This window comes from Etheostoma cragini, chromosome 7 (assembly GCF_013103735.1).
Source record: "Etheostoma cragini isolate CJK2018 chromosome 7, CSU_Ecrag_1.0, whole genome shotgun sequence".
In the NCBI taxonomy this organism is placed as follows: Eukaryota; Metazoa; Chordata; class Actinopteri; order Perciformes; family Percidae; genus Etheostoma; species Etheostoma cragini.
The window spans coordinates 9139752-9158118 of NC_048413.1; the positions used below are offsets into that span (position 1 = coordinate 9139752).

Sequence of the window (18367 nt, forward strand, 5' to 3'; positions counted from 1 at the left end):
CGACTGAAGGGTTAAGTTTGTTTGATTTAGGATGTCCAGCTCTGCCGCCCCCCACCCTTGGCCTTACAGAGGGATTATGGCGTCACCTGGGGCCCCTGGGGGGTATTATAAAGCCCCTGTCTGGCCCTCTCCCCTCCGTCAGAGAGGCTAAACGGTCCAGCGGACACTCTGTCTGTCCCAGTCTCTACTTTAGAAACCCCCCTTTAACATTGATGCCCACCTCCTCTTGACATCCCATCCCACCTGAGATCTCCACCCACACTCCCACATTATATCACACCTATGTCTTTGCGACAGGTGGAGAGAGGTGGCAAGCAAACGCAGCTGAGTTGACTTTACCAACACTGTTCACAGCTTGGTCCTTTCAGTGGATTTGTCTGTTGACGTCCTGAAATCCTGTTTTGTCTTTTAACTGACTCTCTGAGAGTTTTGGTCAGCTGAGTAAGTTGACTACAAAAGGGAGATCTTTTTTTTAAATTGTTTTTGGCATTCGAAGACGACTGAAAAGGTAAACCATTACCTTTTCTAGACCCCGAATTATTTTTAAAGAATCTTCTTCATCTGGTGGAGAGCTTCAAGTGAACAGTCACCATGTGGGAGTTCCGGTCCATGAATTTCTGGCGGGCGGTCTTCGCAGAGTTCTTCGGGACCATGTTCTTTGTATTTTTTGGCATGGGTGCTGCCCTGCGCTGGACCACCGGGCCTCATCATGTCCTTCACGTGGCCCTGTGCTTTGGGCTGGCAGCTGCCACTCTCATCCAGTCAATTGGCCACATCAGCGGTGGCCACATTAACCCTGCCGTCACCTTTGCCTACCTTATTGGCTCTCAGTTGTCTCTTTTCCGGGCCATTTTCTACATAGCCGCACAGTGCCTGGGTGCTGTAGCTGGGGCTGCTGTGCTGTATGGGGTCACACCTGGCAACATGAGAGGCAACATGGCATTGAACATGGTAAGGACCCGACACGGATGTATCAGAGAACAAGTACAAGTACTGTTCTTTGGGTATGTTGATTTCATCCATTGGATACATGGCATGCATTTAAAAGTTCAGGATTTTGTAATCACTTGAGGCTCAGTTCAGTAAAGCAATCTTTTGAAACCAGAACCAGTAGTATAATTATTTCCAGTAGCTTATACTTTTTATGAAATAAAATACAAATTCATTAGTATATGCTCAGTACATCTCTGAGATTTCTTTGACTCAAGCAAAGATTTTTTTTGTCCATCTGTGTATCTCCAGCTGCAGCCAGGCATTAGTCTGGGAATGGCCACCACTGTGGAGGTTTTCCTCACTATGCAGCTTGTGGTGTGCATCTTTGCCGTGACTGATGAGAGAAGAAACGGACGTTTGGGATCTGCTGCCCTATCCATCGGCTTCTCTGTCACCATCGGACATCTCATGGGGGTAACGCACATGGTGCATAGATTTCAAACAACAATTCAATGTTTTAAATCCCAATACAGTAACAAGTTTCTTGTGTTTTAGATGTACTACACCGGTGCTGGAATGAACCCTGCCAGGTCCTTTGCCCCTGCTGTGCTCTTCAGGAACTTCATTAACCACTGGGTAAGACTTGCAGTCACTCTGAATATATCAATCTGAGCAGGAATCAGAAATGACTGAACACTTTGTCAACTGCTGTTTGCTGCTGGCAGGTGTACTGGGTCGGGCCTATGATAGGAGGTGCAATGGGCGCTCTCCTGTACGATTTCATGCTGTTCCCCCGCATGAGAGGTCTGTCCGAGCGCCTAGCCACACTGAAGGGCAGCCGGCCCCCAGAGAGCGAGAACCAGCAGGAACCCCGCGGGGAGGCCATTGAGATCAAGACGCAAGCCCTATAAACCTGCCCCTGCCCCCTTCTCCGACTGGGGCAGAGGGATGAGGGAAAAAGGCCCTGATCTACGCCAACCCCACCTCTACTACCCCCCTACGTTGTCACACATCATTGCACAAGACTAACCCAAATACACACATCTAGACTAACACATTTCACACATGATATGATTTTATCCAGTGCAATTGTAAAAAACGCAAGAGACACACACACACACACACACACACACACACACACACACACACACACACAAACAGGTTCACAACCTTCAACCTCAACACACAACAAGACTCCTCTACTCCTGAGTCCTAACTCTGTATTCTGAACTGGACATTGTGTTTTTGATAAATGGTGACCAGAGCCTGCACCATCAGCCGCCTGTAGTCTCCCTCAGCCCACCTGATTCCTCCTCTCAGCCAGGCCTTCATCTCATCTCAGAGGAGCATGGAAACCCTGAAACTGAGCAGGGATGTTTAGGAAGGCAGGTGTTGGAAAGAGTGGGAGAGGGAGACCAAGGGCAGGTTAAGGGTGAGGCGGGGGTGTAGGTAGGTTATGAGAAGGGCAATAGAGCATGGGGCAGGTGATGGAGTGGGGTTTGGGCAAAGAGGGCAACACTCTGGGTTTGTGGTCGTTTCAAGTTGGGTTAGGCCAGTGAAGATGGCCATGCTTTTAATTATTCATCTGAATTTTTCTCCATTTTAGTTTTTTTTTAGGTTTATTTTGTTTTCTGCACTTCAGACACAAGACGTGGATGTATGGTACCATTAGATTTTACCAGGGTTTCACTATTTTCAATCACTACATTTTATCTGTGGGTTTGTGTTTGTGTGTGTGTGAATACCTCTTCAGCATGTATGTGTGTCTGTGTGTGTATGTGTGTGTGTGTGTGTGAGAGAGAGTGAGCGTGTGCATGTGTGCGCCTGCCTGTGTGTGTATGAGTGTGTTTGCAAGCGAGTGTGTTCATGTGTGTATTTGATCAAGTTTGCAAATACAGTACTTATATTTTGTTTTATTTTTTGTCTTTACCGCTCTTCCGTAATGTGTTCATTTTGTCATCAATTTTTAAGACATGATCATTTCTCCTCCCCTCACTGTGGTATTTGCTATGATATTCATTTTTACATAAACCATCTGCTTTTTTGTTCTGAACCTGCGCAATCCAAAGGAAATGTTGTATCCCACATTTTGATAGTAGGTCTGTTCACTGCAGATCAGCTGTGCAAGCTTTCCATTGAGTCTCCTTTTATTTTTTGATCCTTACTGGGAGCACAAGGTGTTTCAATAAACATTTCAATGGCAATAAACATAAAAAGGTGATACAAGGTTTGGGTCATTTTTGTTCGTTTACCTTCTACATGTTGTGAGTTGTCTTGTACAAAATGTAGTATGGTTGCCGGGCATGGAGGAATATGTGAAACGCAATAAATCATTTTGTCCAGAAGAGGGCAAAAAGCGACCATGTCAGACTGTCATTTAAAATTTGAATTGCAGTAATTGAGGGCACCTGAATGCATTTTTTTGGACAAAATTAAATCATAAAATGTGATAATTCACAGTGGTTAGTGTGGTTCAAGAAAATAATCCTGAATAAACGATATTAGTTTGCGGTGTGTAGGGAGAGGTAAAGGGGAGGGGCTGTTTTGTTAAAACAGGGTTAACCCAAAGGCTCACTGTTGCACATGTTTGATAAGAAATACATTTCTTTATCTTCCACTTTCTTCTGTTATTGTGCATCACAGCTGATAAACTACATCACAACTCCACCCACGCGACAAAGACAGTAACATTCTACATTTTTCCTAGGGTGAACAAATTGCATTAAAACATCAAGACAACAATTGTTGTTGTTTCTGTATGGGAGGGGCGGGGTCATTTAAACTGTTTCCAACAGTTTCTGTCCTAGTCAAAGTGTGTTTTAATGATGTGCTGTTAATGTTGTGGGGGTGCAGTTTTGTTATCTGGGTTTATATTTTGTATGGCTGATTTAGTGTTCATGTTTATCTACATTTATTGTTGCATCATGACCAAGACCCAGGTGGGAGCTGATGTGGTCTGGGCGGTGTTGTGGTGTAATGAGGTGAGCACAGATTGGAAAACACTAACGTTTTTTGTTGAGTGAAATTTACCACACAGAGCAATTCATTGGAAAATGTGTTTTATCTGTATATGGGTAGACAAATCTGACAGAAATGTGCAAATGTATGGAATACATTATGCTTAAAATCAGGCTTTTACAAAATAAAAACAACTTTTATGATAGATAACTATTTCTTCCATAGTGAGCAATAGCATAATATTTGATATTTGTTGTTTTCTTAGCTATATTACAAGCCTTCCGCATTGCACATCACCCCCAACCCTATTCCACGCAACTGCTAGTAGCCAAGGAGGACACGCAGGATTAAAAAATATGATGGACTCTTCAGAAGAGGTAATAATTTTCACTCAATTTTCTGTGCCCAAAAGTGGCCAGATGACACCAGTTTCTGTGCATTCTGTGCCATACTGACAGACAGAGAGAGATTTATGGAGCTGGTTGTCTTGATTAGCTTTTTATTACCTCATTTTGCAATGGCTTGAATGTAATGTGCCTTGATTTGTGTACCTCATCAACTTACCGCTCTGTGTTATTACAACTTGGCTGGTTAAGTTTAAGTTTAGTAGTGTGGGCTCGCTTGCGGAGGGCTTAAAGAGACGAAAGTTTTACATACAAACTATAAATAAATAAAATAAATAATTATTAACCTAAATATGGATCTAATAGGCTCCTTAAAAGATTGACATATTCTTTAAAAATGAGCTGAGAGCCACAGATGGGTAGGTGAAGTTGTAAAATATTAAGAGAAAGAATAATGCATTTTTGGTTTTGTACTTTTCATGATATTTGTGGACAGTAACAAAAATGTAAGGCCTAATGCTTCATGATTCATGGTAGGAAAGCAGGCACATTGGCATAATGCAGTATAATTAGCATGATGTAGTATAGTGTGTACTATAAGTACAGTATATGACCTACAAAAAGTAAAGGTCTATTGGACTTTGACCTTGGAGCAGATGGTTTATGTATTCAAAAGAATAGTTCAACATAGGAAGTGCACTTATTTTCATTCTTGCTGAGAATTAGATGAGAAGATTGATAACAGCACTATTGACCATACAGTAAATAGGAAGCAGCAGTTGGTAGCTTGTAAGCTTAGTTTAACACTAAACTGGAAACAGAAGGGGAAAGCTAGCCTGGCTCTTTTCATAGTAACATGATCTCTAAAGATCCCTTTTCAACAAGTTACTATAACAGTTTATTATAGGAACCCCATTAGCTGTGCACAGCTACTATCCTGGGGGTTTACCAGTCCTCCTGTTTAAAGTATCTCAGTGATGGCACTAAATGTCTAGAATGATTCATGTGTGACTCTCCAGACACCTGGTAGTTTCATGCAGCAGCTGTTTCCCACAGGATTAATGTAATTTGACCACACTCAGAAAACGTCTTATTCAGAAATATTCATTTTATTTTGCATATTTGTTTAAAATGTGATGTATGGCTTGGTTTATGACTTTACTAAGGTGGTGCCACAGCCCCGTGAGCTTTCAGTTTCATCACTAAAGCATTGGTCTGTATTCTACAGCTGGAAAAAAAACAAAAAAAAAACAAAGAAACAACTCTGACCAGTACAATAGGCTGGAAATGGAGCTCGGTCCTGACACTAGCGTATACTGCATCTCTCTATTTCTCACACACACAGAGAATTAGACACCAAATATTCTCACACACATTCAGTAACATCATCACTTACATCCAAACACATTTACTTGATATGTATTGACATCTTTGTAATTTCGGTATCATAAAACCAAACCGTCCCCAAAGACCAAATCAAGACACTCCAAAATTTAAAAATAGGCTAATAAGCCACTGCAGGTATTTTATGTGATGACTACTGTGTGTAAAGTGTTGACAAAGTTTTTTGCTCAGTAATGTTCTAGCAGTAGCAATACAAAAAAAAAATACCAGTGTTGTCTTCCTCATCCATGCTTATCCTTCATCATCATAATTGCATATTCTGTTAAACTTTGATGATCAACATGTTATGACTTGCCAGTGGTTAATAAAAGGAACAAAAGGGAGCACAATACACATTTTGTTCATTTGAGATGAGAGTCTACTAAAAAAACACAAACTGAACAAGGTCCAGAAAGAGAGAGAGAGAGAGATCTCTAAGGCCATAGACAGAAAGGTAACCTTGAAGAGGAGGAAATTGGACCTTCGTTTCTGAAAGAGGAACTGGCTCTCAGCTTGGCTAATATCCAGCATTCAGCACAGTACCTTCAGAGAAACAGCAGCTGCAGCATCATGTCGAGCAGACATACTTCTTAACGTCTTTACCTGTCCTCTCTCCAGCGGTCGGCCCTGCCACCAACCTCAGCAGTGGGGGTCAGCGGTAAGACAAAAAGGTCCAGAAGATTACCAGTGATCTAATTCCTGTCCCGGACATCTACCACTTGTGAAAAACATTCAGATTGTATGCTGATGACAGCAGCAATACGACATTTTTCATTAATTTTTACAACAATGATATACAGAAAAAAACAGGAATGTGAGTGCTTTCTAAAAGCCCTTTTGATTACATCACACTCTCTCCCTGTTTATCCAGTCTTATCCTGACGATGTCAACAGTCACATTGCTTTGAATCATTAGTTCAGCAGATGCAGCTACACTAAGAACTGCTCACTGCATGCGATCCGGCTGGTGCAGAGGATAGTGGAGGAAAGCCTGTGGGGCGGCAGACATAGTGGTGAGTGCAGCCAGAGGAGGTTGGATTGCAGCCGGAGGGGTTGGGGATGCGGTGAGAGCGGACGCCGGCGTGCCGGGGGAGAAGCTGTAGCTGAGGTAGCCAGCAGAGGGCGACGGGGAAGGTGTGTAGGGATACTGCTCCAGTCCTGTGGGGGCGTAGTGGCTGTAGGCGGAGCTGTAGTCCAGGTAAGGGGAGGCGAGTGCTGCAGCTGTGGGGCTGAGCTGGGACTGCAGCAACAAGCTGGGCTGGAGGAACGTCTGGGGGTAGACATACTGCTGGGCAAATCTGGACAGGCAGAGGACCAGGGGTTAGAGATTAAATAATCAGTCAACTGATGAGTTGAAAAGAGACAATTCATCAGCAACAATTTTGATAATAGATTCATAATTTCAGTATTTTCTTAAGTATTTTATGCCTTTAAATTGCAATTTGTTTCATGTTGAGATGATGACAGTAAGGCTCTCCTGAATCTTGTATTTTTTTAAGTTTGATCATTGTCAGCCAGTTGATGATTGTTTTGTTTATATCTTTTATTAATTGACGCTGTTAGTACAGTTATGGCAAATGTGCAAACAGCTTGTGCAACTCTTATGCTAAGTTAAGCCCTAATAATAACAGTTAATAAAATAATAAAGCCCAAATAATAAATCTGATTGTGTGTTCAGAGGTGCCACTAATCTGATAATCTGATCCGTGTCATTTAAACAACAGTAACCAGGGACAGGCACAAACACACACTCAGAGACATGCAACTGCAAAAGACTGCAGTTTCTTCAATAACTGCTTCTTTTCTTCATACCCAACTAAAACATTAAAATCTGAGTCCTATAAAGGTGTCCTCCTCCCCCTCCTTTAAGAGCAATTATCAGCACTGTCGCCTTAAAAATAGACTATCTCCCCTGAGTTTAAGTTTAATTAGCACGCTCCCTAAGAAACCTGCTTTGTTCCAAATAAAATATCACCCATTCAAAAACAAAACCCCTAAATAACAAGAAATGTAATCACAGTTATTTCTAAAATGAATAATTTAAAATGTGGTCTTTCAATTGAATGCCTGTGCACTCTACAACAGATGCAGTGTATGAAACTGTTGATACTCACAGCAATAATGAGAGAAGTGCTCGACTGTCCTCCTGTATTCACTCATGCCCTTGCCTAAGGCTGCCCACTTAACCTGAACTGCCTCAGTTACATCTGGCAACAGCAACAGCGATCATATCAGAGGAACTGGGTTATGCTGCTTAAGTAAAAACAACACAACATGACAGTGTTTAACACTTACACTCCCAACGCCTACAGCCAAACCCATCGACCTGACAGTAATCTTTTCATCGAGTCTAAAGAGGTGATCAGAGCAGCAGGAGGTGGCCTGTTGCTGCTGCTTACCCCTAAACAGAGCCAGAGCAGGGATCAAGTGTGCTTACACAGCAAATAGTGGCAGTGGGTCTGTTCACATCCACCCTGCTGTATACACAACACACACAGGTAAAATATATACATACATTTGTTAGTGTTAACCTTCCTTGACTCTTCTGTGAGCGTATTTAACCTTTACTGTGTCTAACTGAGGAACCCTAAACTCCCACAAATTCCAGTCAAATTTGGAGTTGGAGACGTTTTCTGTATCTGCTTATTTTCATTGAAGCAGTAGTAATTGAGTAAGTGAAGTAATTCAGAAATACATTGTCTGAAATAACCAAACATTCTGTGTTTATGTGGAGAAAATAGGTTTTCAGGCCTGGTAAATGAGGCCTGGCCAAGAACGCAACACCATGACAAAAGGGGAAAACCTGTAGACTACAACAAATAATGAAGTCAAAACATAGCATGTAAGTAAATATAATATTGCCCCCTTCCTCGACCCCTCTGTATCCCATCTCCTCCCACTCGAGCTCCGTCAGTCTCTCCCAGAGTAGAAGTGCAGTGTCATTCCCACGGCTGTATGCCGCTGCCTGCTTGTGCACTGGCCTGACGGATTCAATGTGACAGCAGCATCGTATGAGAGGATGCTGCGCTCGCCTTTCTCCTCCCCATGCCTGGCATCGTTGCTGGCTGTCAAACACATATTTATATACAGTCCACCCACACACACATGCACGCACGCACACACACACACACACACACAGGGTTTATAGACACACATGCACGCAAACACATCAATTACAAAGCACACATGCAGGAAAAGTGAACATGCAAGTCTGAAAGAAAAGGCTGTGTGTATTCAGTTAAGCAGATTAGAAGAGGATGTGGATGATTGCGTGTGCATGTGTGAGTGTGTGTGTGATGGATGGGGGGTTCAGACATAGCTGGGCTAATTGGCACAGCTTCATGAGTGTATACACTAACTAACAGACCCATAAGAGCAGAATAACCCCCGCCGACTCTCCCTCCCCTCTCTTGGTTTACTCCCTCACAACCAGCTTCCTCTGAACTCCCCCTCACTGTCCTTCCTCAAAACCAGGCAGCGGGATAAAAGAGATAGAGATAAATGTACTGAATCAGAAGAGGGTCGAGGTCGGGACTCCGTGGGCGAGGACTGAGCGGGAGGGAGAGAAGAAAAGGGAGAGATGCTAAGAGGTGAAGGATCTGCCATCATATCCCTCATGCCTTAGGACAGCCATGCTTTTAATAGTTCAGATCAGGGATGTGAGGAGGGTGAGTCAGTCAAAGAGACAAACACACACTCATGACCCTTCATCCTTTCTTCCTCTTTTGACACACACACACACACACACACACACACACACACACACACACACACACACACACACACACACACACACACACACACACACACACACACACACACACACACACACACACACACACACACACACACACACACACACACACACACACACACACACACACACGGCTTGAGGGAGGGTGAGCGATAGAAAGACCAACATCAGCACTGGACACTAAGCTCTCATATCAGCAAGCGGGAAGGACATGTGCAATAAGTCACATGTTTACTGGATATTATCATGGTAATATAAGACATACTTTGCACAGGTATATGTGATTTAAACCCTGCAAAGAAAGAGATTTGTGTTTGTATCCTCTAAATAATCTCACGTTCACCTGTTGCACATCAACACGCGTTAATTCATCAACTAGAAACTAACAAGACAAGATCCAATCTTAAATTTAGATCATTTTATCGAGGTTATGAGTTTGTTAAACATCAAGTGTCTGTAGCTGCTTCGGAGTATAGTTCACAATTGCACATGCAGTTGCAATCAGTTATAAGGACATGTATTAATGTATCATAGTTGTCAGACTTCTCCTGATAAAGCATCTGTAATTTGTGTGCAAACAGTTAACGATTATTAGATAATATATTGACGTGCAGTCTTGCGTTGTCATACATCACACAAAATATTTATTCTTTATATTTATTAGATTGATTTATAAATATTATACATAGATATACAGTATTTAAGTATTTAAACCTTCCTGCGAATGATTTATGATTATGTGTATTAAAAGTCAATAACACTGAGGATTTGTTTCTGCTTAATTATAAAACATTTGTTATGATTGCAGCAATAATATACTGTGTTATCAATCATTGATCAACTGTTTATACAGAAACTATAGTTGTTGACAAATTCAAAAATAAACATCATCACATCTGCTTACAACTACATTGTAATGTGTGAATACATTATTTATGGCGGTGTATTAATGCTACATGCTTACTCATTACTGGCAGTTAAGAGGTTTTTACTGTGAAGCAGGTGATGTGTACATGAAGTGTTGAGTTAGCCTGAAGTCACAGATAATCTAGATTAGTATATTTTTATACAACAAAGCACCTAAATCCAGTAGCAGGAGCTGCCTTTTGACTCAAAATTCCCATCACACAAACAACAAAAGATAAACTTGAAAAAGAATCCAAATGCAAATCAAAATGTGTCATCTTTTAACAGACACCTGAACAAAATGGGAGCTTTCTGTGCAATGAAAAGCTTCCAACAAATTAGGCTTTTCATGCAACACAAGTGCCTGTCCTAATTGGGTCCCTTGTTAAGAGAAATATACACTTGAGGATTTACCGTCTACCTTAACCCCCCTAGACAGAGAAGAGTGATAACTTCAGCCTGAGACAGAGAGATCATTTAGAGGAGGATGAAGGCAGCCAAAGCGGAAACAGAGGAAGAGTGAAAAAAATCAGAGACATAGAGAGAAAGGGGTTGACGTGTCTGTGTTGTTTTATGTTTCACTGAGGAGCATTTTTTTACTCAAACATAAATCTATTTCACACACAGAAAGGAACTCGAGCGTCACACGTACCACCAGCCCTAAAGCTTCACTGCACCCAGCCATAACTACACCCGGCCACAGGTGTGCTGTTAGTCTGTCCCCCCCACCCTCTGTTCCACTGCTTCAACAGGAAGCACTGCCCTCCCTCTACATTTAACAGACTCACCACATATTCATCTCCTTTCTTTCTCTCAAAAAAATAAACACCCGAAGGTTTATTTTATTTAAAAAAAATGTTTTAACACCGACGTCGGGTGCTAAAGGCAGACAGCAGGCAGCCAGGTGCAACAGCCCTCCCCTTCTCGCAACACCTTAAGGGACAATTAAGGCACAAAATGAACCTAGGGGTTAATAACACATTGGTACCGACTTGACCGTTCTCTGGGGTATGTTTTCATGTTAACCAAATTTTAGCGCAAACCCCTAATTTGCTTACAACGGTAGTCGTTGGGGCACGCAAAAGTAAAAAGAAATCTCTATTTCTATACCACTTCCATGGTAGCATAATGAGGGTCCCTACGTGTAAAACGAAGCATTTAGAACTTTGTACATGTACAGAAAGTTTATACTGGTCATGACTGTTTTCCCAAGATGGCGCCTGCCTGTATAACAAATTATAGCTATTTCTTTTTACTTTTTACGACTATAAGCTAATTATGGGTTTGCACTAACACTAGTCACATTCGATAAGCATAAAAACAGATCTCAGAGAACGGTGGATTCTGTACCCACGTGGTATTAACCCCTAAGTTTATTTTGAGCCAGAATTGTCCTTTAAAGCCACATTTGGCATCACCTCGTCCTCTGTCCTCTTAAAACCTAAAGCAGATATGCCAAAGCAGGAGACAGGAATGTGCTTTGTTGAGTTTATTTGTTTTTTACTGTGTGAGTGTCAGACCCTGAAGCCCCCTGGGATCCCCACAGCAGTTAAGACAAAAAGGAAACAGCAGTAACAAAAGACCTGCAGATCATTTAGATATGTAGATAGATCTAATATAGATAATTAAAGGAATAGTTTGCCATTTTGGTAAACATTCTTCATTGCGTTTCTTGCTATGTAATACTGTAGATGGGATGATCAACACCACTCACATGTTGGTTGGTTAAACATGAAGCCGGTTAGCTTAGTTTAGCAAAACAACTGGAAACGGGGAAACAGTTAGCCTGGTTGTGTCCAAAGGCAAAATCCAGCTACCAGCTCCTCTATACCTTGCTAATTAACATGATATGTGTACACACATTAAACATTTGTTATTTAGGGAGCTTCAGAAGTGTGATGAGGAGGATTTTGTTATGACAGAGTGGGATTTTACCATTTATTCTACATCGGTTAAAAGGCACAGGAATAAGTGATTATCATGTGCTTCACCAACCCCAAAACACACTTGACTCATTTCTATAATTGGCGGAAAAATCAGGCTAAAAATACAAAGACTCATTTAAAACCCCATGTAGTGAGATTAAGGGTTAATTCTCAGGATGCACCAATCCATTCTGCCGGATTGGTATCAGGATGCCAGATGTGACAAATCCATATTATATTAGTTTGTTTTTAATTCTGTGTTTCAGTTTGTCCTTGAAATGTTTTTGCTCTGTCTTGAATTTTAGTTTATTCCACAATTAAAACCAACAACCTATCTTACTATTGTTTAGAATGTATGTCTAGGAGTGTTTGTCACTTTACATAAAAATGTAGGTGTAGTATAAACAATTTAAATTAGGAAAAAATTTGCACTGGTTTCAGATAATTGGTAATCTGTATTGTGAGAGAAAAAGCTGGGTCTGTACATCCCTGGCTCCTGTTCTTTACCAGCTGCACAGGCCTGTTTAAAACCAAAGACCTATAGCTTCCTAAAATAAATGTCCTTCACTTTGCCAAGACATGTTTGAATCTGACTGCAGTCACACTGATCATGTCAAAGACACATCTAGCCTCAGAGCGGAGAGATTTGAGCTAGACAGCGTGCACTAAAAGAAGAAAGATTTGACAGGCTGTACGGTTTATTTATCCCTTATTTAAACATGTAATTTGTGTCTTCTTTGTAATCTAGAAGAATTAAACCACAGTGGGGTGCAAATTAATTTAAAGAATGAATAATGCCTCAGGTCTCCTTTAGGCAAAGAATAGATATTGATAAATTGGGTTTTCAATGTACATGTAGGTGGAGAGAAAAATAACAGTGACAGTAATTTAACATGTAGAGAGTTTCCTGTTGTGAAAAAGTAGTCTTCCATTCACTAAAGGCATAACACATCTTGCAGCTGTGCAGTACTAAGATCTCCTGAGGTTATAGTAGTTGCCAAAACTGGTATCGCTTCTTCTTCTTCTAGATTTCCACCCAAATACCCAAACCATCAAACAAGCTGACTCAGGCCACAGATTTGTTGGACATGTGAGAGATAAGAAAAAAAGGTTGAAATTAGAACAGCAGAAGCAGAGGTATCTTGAATTTTAGTTCCCTAGTATGGGTCAAAATCCCCAAACACTGGTTCCAACAACACAACACTGGATCTGTCTTTGTGTGTGTGTTAAAGGTCCCAGGGCATGAACATTTTACTTTGAGTTTTTCTTAACATTAATATGAGTTCCCCCAGCCTGAATATGGCTAGAAATGGCAATTGGTGTAACCCTAGCCCTGGGTATCCCGCTCTCCCTTTAAGAAAATGAAAGCTCAGATGGGCCAATCTGGAATATTGCCCCTTAGGAGGTCATAAGGGTCATGAGGTCACCATCTCTACCACCAAAGTGAACACAAAATAACAGTAAAATATATAAATGCATATGACACTGTTGTCAAAACCCACACAATCAACATAGACACACTTGCAGAAGGCATATTGGAAGTAAATACTGTATGGTGATGTAACCAAGTGGTGTCCCATTTCATAGGGGTATGTTGTCGCCCTTAGCCCTTACCACTCGGTTTCAAGGGCCAAGGGCTAGGGGTAAGGAGAAGGGGTAACATAAAAAAATGGGATTCAGCCTTAAATTCCCTTTGCTTTGAAGATCCAAAGTCACTGCATGAGACTATCAATCAACCTCTTATTGCTCATTCATAGACTCATCTGGGTTGACCTCAATTCCCTCATCACTCATTCAGAAATTGAGGACTGCAATATTAATAGAACTCAGAACAGTTGAGGTTTTTAATGGACTTCTCTGTAACCGCAGGATGAGAACTTGTCATTCTGCAGAAAGTCAGTGAACAGAGCTCTTTTTTCACAGCGCCATATCATGCATATTCCTTTAAAACACCTCTAAAATACAGAAGATCCAGGCGGGAAAATGTTTAGACCAAAACAAGTTTTGCACTACTTTTACCCAAATAGCACATATTTCATTGTGAAAGTCAACACACCCACATACAGAGAACAACGGACAGCTATAATACTGGTGGACAATATCCTCATCTTATGTCACACAAACAACACTCATACACGGAATATCTGAGTCAAGCCTCAGTAGGTTTTGTAGGGTTCAACCTGCAGTATTTCTCTGCTGCTAGTAACATCCCTGGGAATGAATCATCCTCCATGTTTCACTCAGCAACTGAGTCATTAAGGTTTCCTTTTGAGGTCACACTAAAAATGTAAGAAAAACTGGATGAGGAGGCAGAACGCCGGTCAAATGTGAATTCCAGCAAGATTCTGGGCAAGTACAGAACATTAGGATGAAAAGCACTGGGGGAACGCTGTAACAGTCAGTTGTGGACCGGTCTGCAATGTTATACTGCCATTCCCATACTGATATGTATTGTGATGTAGTATCTTTTCTGGGAAATCAATTGAGAGACTGTTTTTGAATGAAATGACCAGGCAGGAATGTCTCTTCTTTGACAAATTAAATACCTGACAAATCAAGGTCATGTACTTAAATTCCTTATTTTGTCCGGCAAACAGTCTAAACCCCAAATATCTTCAGTTTACACTCAACAAATCACTACATATGAGAAGGTGTAAACAACAAGTCTTTGGTATTTTTACTTGAATATAAACAATTAGAACATTGCTGCAAAACTCACATAGAAATTTTGTATTCCCATCAAACATTCCTGATCATTGATTTTCCACATTGCCTGCCTACAGTGGAATACAGTGGTTCCCAAAGTTTTGGTTTTTCGTCTTTAACAAAAAGTCATATATACTTGTGACCCCTCATCACAGGTTGTCTGTGTGTTATCAGCAGGTAAATCCAAGTGGTTTTCCCTTCTCAGATTGTTTGATTTCATTCCTTTTTCCGAAATCCTAAGTAAACTATGCAGTATTTCACAAGGCAGTTGATAGTCTACTGTTGGAGTCCACGAGTTAATAGGACCACTGCAAAATCTACAGAAACAGACAATTTATGTGATTAAGCCATGTTATATATTAAGAAGGTTTGCAGTGAAATGTCTTTCCTAGTTGTGTGTTACTGCCAATGAGAGGACAACTGAGTCTTCCCTAACAGTTTCTTCCAATCAGCATTCTTCAAGGACATCAGGAGAAACCAAAATGTGACCAATCACAGTTCTTGTGGTCTCTGTGTCGGACTGCATCTCAGTGGCAGATTATATATACATAATGTAAAAATGTACATGTATATAAAGAGATATTATAGATATAATGTCTCTGCGTGCACGAACATGAAGAAAAAAAGAGATGGGACATAATGGCAGCAGTGAGTGTGTGTGTGTGTGTGTGTGTGTGTGTGTGTGTGTGTGTGTGTGTGTGTGTGTGTGTGTGAAGGGGGATGGGAAGGGATGCAGGGAAGTTTGACTAAATAGCTTGTTGCCTCAGTAAAGCTCAAGTCATGTGTGAGAGAAATTCTGAATTGAGCTTCTCGTGTTTAATGGCCCAGAAAAAGAGAGAACAGAAGACAAATCAAAAGGTAAAGATAACACATCTTTGAAGCATCATGTGTGCTGTAGGGGATGGCTTTGTGTTTTCTTTCTTTCACATGGCAGAATGGCATAAACTACACATAATACCACATCCCGAGTGGAGAACAGGAGCGAGTGCTCACAAATGTCACGGATGGAGGAGTGAGAGGTATTGTGTTGAGGAGGAGGCAGGTGAGAGAAAGAGAGGTGGAAATAGAGGTATTGATTCTTCTCCGTCTTACCCATATTGCCTCTGAGCCCACGCAGGATGGACTTGCTGAACTCCAACAGAAAGACCTGCAGACAAAGAGAAAGAGAAGCAGTGTTGAAGAGGTACATTTTAGCTACCGGGTCCACAGACAACGAGAGAGACGGGCAGATAAGGACAGAGCCGATTCTCTCCGCCTCTGCTCCTCTGCTTGTTTGTCTGCCATGTATACAGAGGTATCTGTTATTCCCTTGGCATACACACATGCTAAACACACTCAAAACGCACACAATAATAATGCACTCTATTGAACACAAACATCTGTGACCTCCCTGCCTCCAAAGTTCAACAGGAATCAGCTGAGGCTGAGTAAGAAAGGAAAAACGTATCCTCCTCCTCTCTGCCCCGTCTCTGACTTCATGTCAACATTCCTCCAGATATTCATTCATCTGTTATTCCTCCTCTTACTGTACCGCCATGACTCCATCAGCACGTTTCTTTTTGTTCAAACTTTTGTATATCTAAATGCACATTTTTGTCCTTCCCCAGCACAAAGAGGAGACAGTAGTACTGTTATTTATTGCTCTTGACAGTCCCATCCCCTCCTGCTCTGCTTATTCTCTCCCTCTCCTATTCTCTCACTCACAATAACAAAATACCAAGCGCTGCCATCTCCCATCAGCTGCATGCCTGAGGAATGGCATTGCAGCCTGGCCCCAGAATAAGGACACAAGGTCAGTTGTTGTTGGCGCCAGTGTTTGTCAATCACACCTACACTCGACGTTTTTTCAGCCAGCGAGCTTTAAATGAAGCAGCGAGGGAGAGCTGCTGTCAAGGTCTGGTGTGCAGCGAGATGTCGGAGGGGAAGCACAAAGCGTGTGTGCTGGTGGTTAACACTAGAAAAGCCCGGCGGCATGAAAGCTGTGCATAAAATCAAGTACACAAAGAGTGAATGTATGCTGGGAATGAGCAGAGACAGTTGGCTGAAAGAAGCATACCAGTGGGTTTGCATGTTTAATCACACTAACCTCAAATGTGTACACATAGTCATCCGTTTTTAGATTGACTGATCTTCCGGGCAGCGGTTCCCATTCATTTTAATGCTGCATGAAAACCACCATCAACAGAGATTCAAAGAGACTTGACACTGATCATTTCCTTTATTGATTCATCAAAGTTAAACTATCATCCTTTAGTAATTTCTTTGCAATTAAAGGAATATTTTTGATTACTTTCCTTGTGTTTTCCTGATGCAATATTTGAGATTTGAGAGCCAGCTTCTGAACAGCAAACCTTTTTATTGCATCAAATCTATAACATTCATCCAAAGACATCAGAGCTGTTCCAGGTTGTCGTCCAGATTTAGTCTCCCTAGACCATGTAGCAGTTTGTGAATACAAAGCTTTACAATTTAACAGAAGCAAACAGTCTCTTAAACTTAAAAAATACAGATACTAGACAGTAGACTATGGCTCTTAAGTAAGGCTCAAGTCATCAAGCCATTGGCTACGTGCATTTCAATTCATCAGCCCTAGAATATAATAGATATTTTTTTTAATAAAGATTCTCACCAGGAACCAAAAGGGTTTGGGACTGATTGCATGTGCCACAAGGTAGGGAAGCCAGAAACCATTCAGAGAAGGACTTATTGATTTATTGGGGTTTGTTTACAATAAAAAAAGTAGAATATCAACAGCCTTTGCATGTTTTGTAGGCATTTGGCTAAAAGAGAAAGAGGTCCAGAAAAAAACTATTGACATGATCCTTTACATCCTGTGTGTGTAGCAGTAATTTAACACTTACTTGTCTGCGAGCTGCGAGGCTTTGCTCCCAGGTATGCCAGGTTCACGTTGGCCTTCCTGCCATCGATGATGGGGTTTGCGTCTTTGCACGCCCACTCTGCTGCTCCCCTGTCCACCATGGTCACCTGTTGACGGGGCCATGCCATTACCGATTAATATTCACTCTTTAAACTACAACATTCATGTCAAATCTTCTCTATCCAATGTTGTATTAGGGATTCCAACATATTGAAGCACCAGAGCCAGAGCAAGGAGGGGCGGCCCTGAGGTAGCTAGTGTCCTTGTCTCTCCTCAAATGATTCAATCTTTTTGCTAAATGCGTGAGAAGACACTGCCTTTACCACATGAAGACTGCCATTAATGTGTTTCAATGCTTCCGGTGGAGCTTATGTAGGAGGCTGATTTATTTTTTCAGACTGGGCTGCCAAGAATGAGATACTGGAATCTACCTTGAGGGAGTGAGTTGAGGAGTGGGCAGATACACACACACACACACACACACACACACACACACACACACACCACTGAAGATGGATAAATCTGTGCTTCCTGCCTTTCTACTGGTTCTCACTTTAGAACAAAGATCATCAAGGCTACC

At 41.5% G+C, this 18367-nt stretch overlaps 2 protein-coding genes and 1 long non-coding RNA gene across 4 annotated transcripts in view; 2 read left to right on the forward strand and 1 right to left on the reverse strand.

Annotated features, from left to right (window-relative positions):
* Nucleotides 1–79: 79 nt before the first annotated feature.
* Nucleotides 80–3154, forward strand: mipb (major intrinsic protein of lens fiber b). The gene is made up of 4 exons (XM_034877627.1): nucleotides 80–951; nucleotides 1243–1407; nucleotides 1489–1569; nucleotides 1659–3154. The coding sequence occupies exons 1-4, from the start codon at nucleotides 592–594 to the stop codon at nucleotides 1842–1844; spliced, it is 792 nt and encodes a 263-aa protein (XP_034733518.1). The 5' UTR covers nucleotides 80–591; the 3' UTR covers nucleotides 1845–3154.
* A 2171-nt stretch (nucleotides 3155–5325) lies between these two features.
* Nucleotides 5326–18367, reverse strand: part of rbm38 (RNA binding motif protein 38) — a 14627-nt gene continuing 1585 nt past the window's right edge. Inside the window, exons 2-4 of one of the 2 annotated variants that reach the window (XM_034877162.1) lie at nucleotides 17771–17894; nucleotides 16002–16056; nucleotides 5326–6916 (exon numbers count right to left, since the gene is read on the reverse strand). In XM_034877162.1, coding sequence (XP_034733053.1) covers nucleotides 6565–6916; nucleotides 16002–16056; nucleotides 17771–17894 — 531 coding nt within the window. In that variant the 3' untranslated portion in view covers nucleotides 5326–6564. Of the gene's footprint in view, nucleotides 6917–7277; nucleotides 8684–16001; nucleotides 16057–17770; nucleotides 17895–18367 lie in introns of those variants that run through there. The other variant, XM_034877161.1, reaches the window with a different exon arrangement.
* Nucleotides 7563–18367, forward strand: part of LOC117947841 — a 14285-nt gene continuing 3480 nt past the window's right edge. The window contains exons 1-2 of the long non-coding RNA XR_004657333.1: nucleotides 7563–7574; nucleotides 15688–15691. This is a non-coding gene — a long non-coding RNA (uncharacterized LOC117947841). The remainder of the gene's footprint in view (nucleotides 7575–15687; nucleotides 15692–18367) is intronic.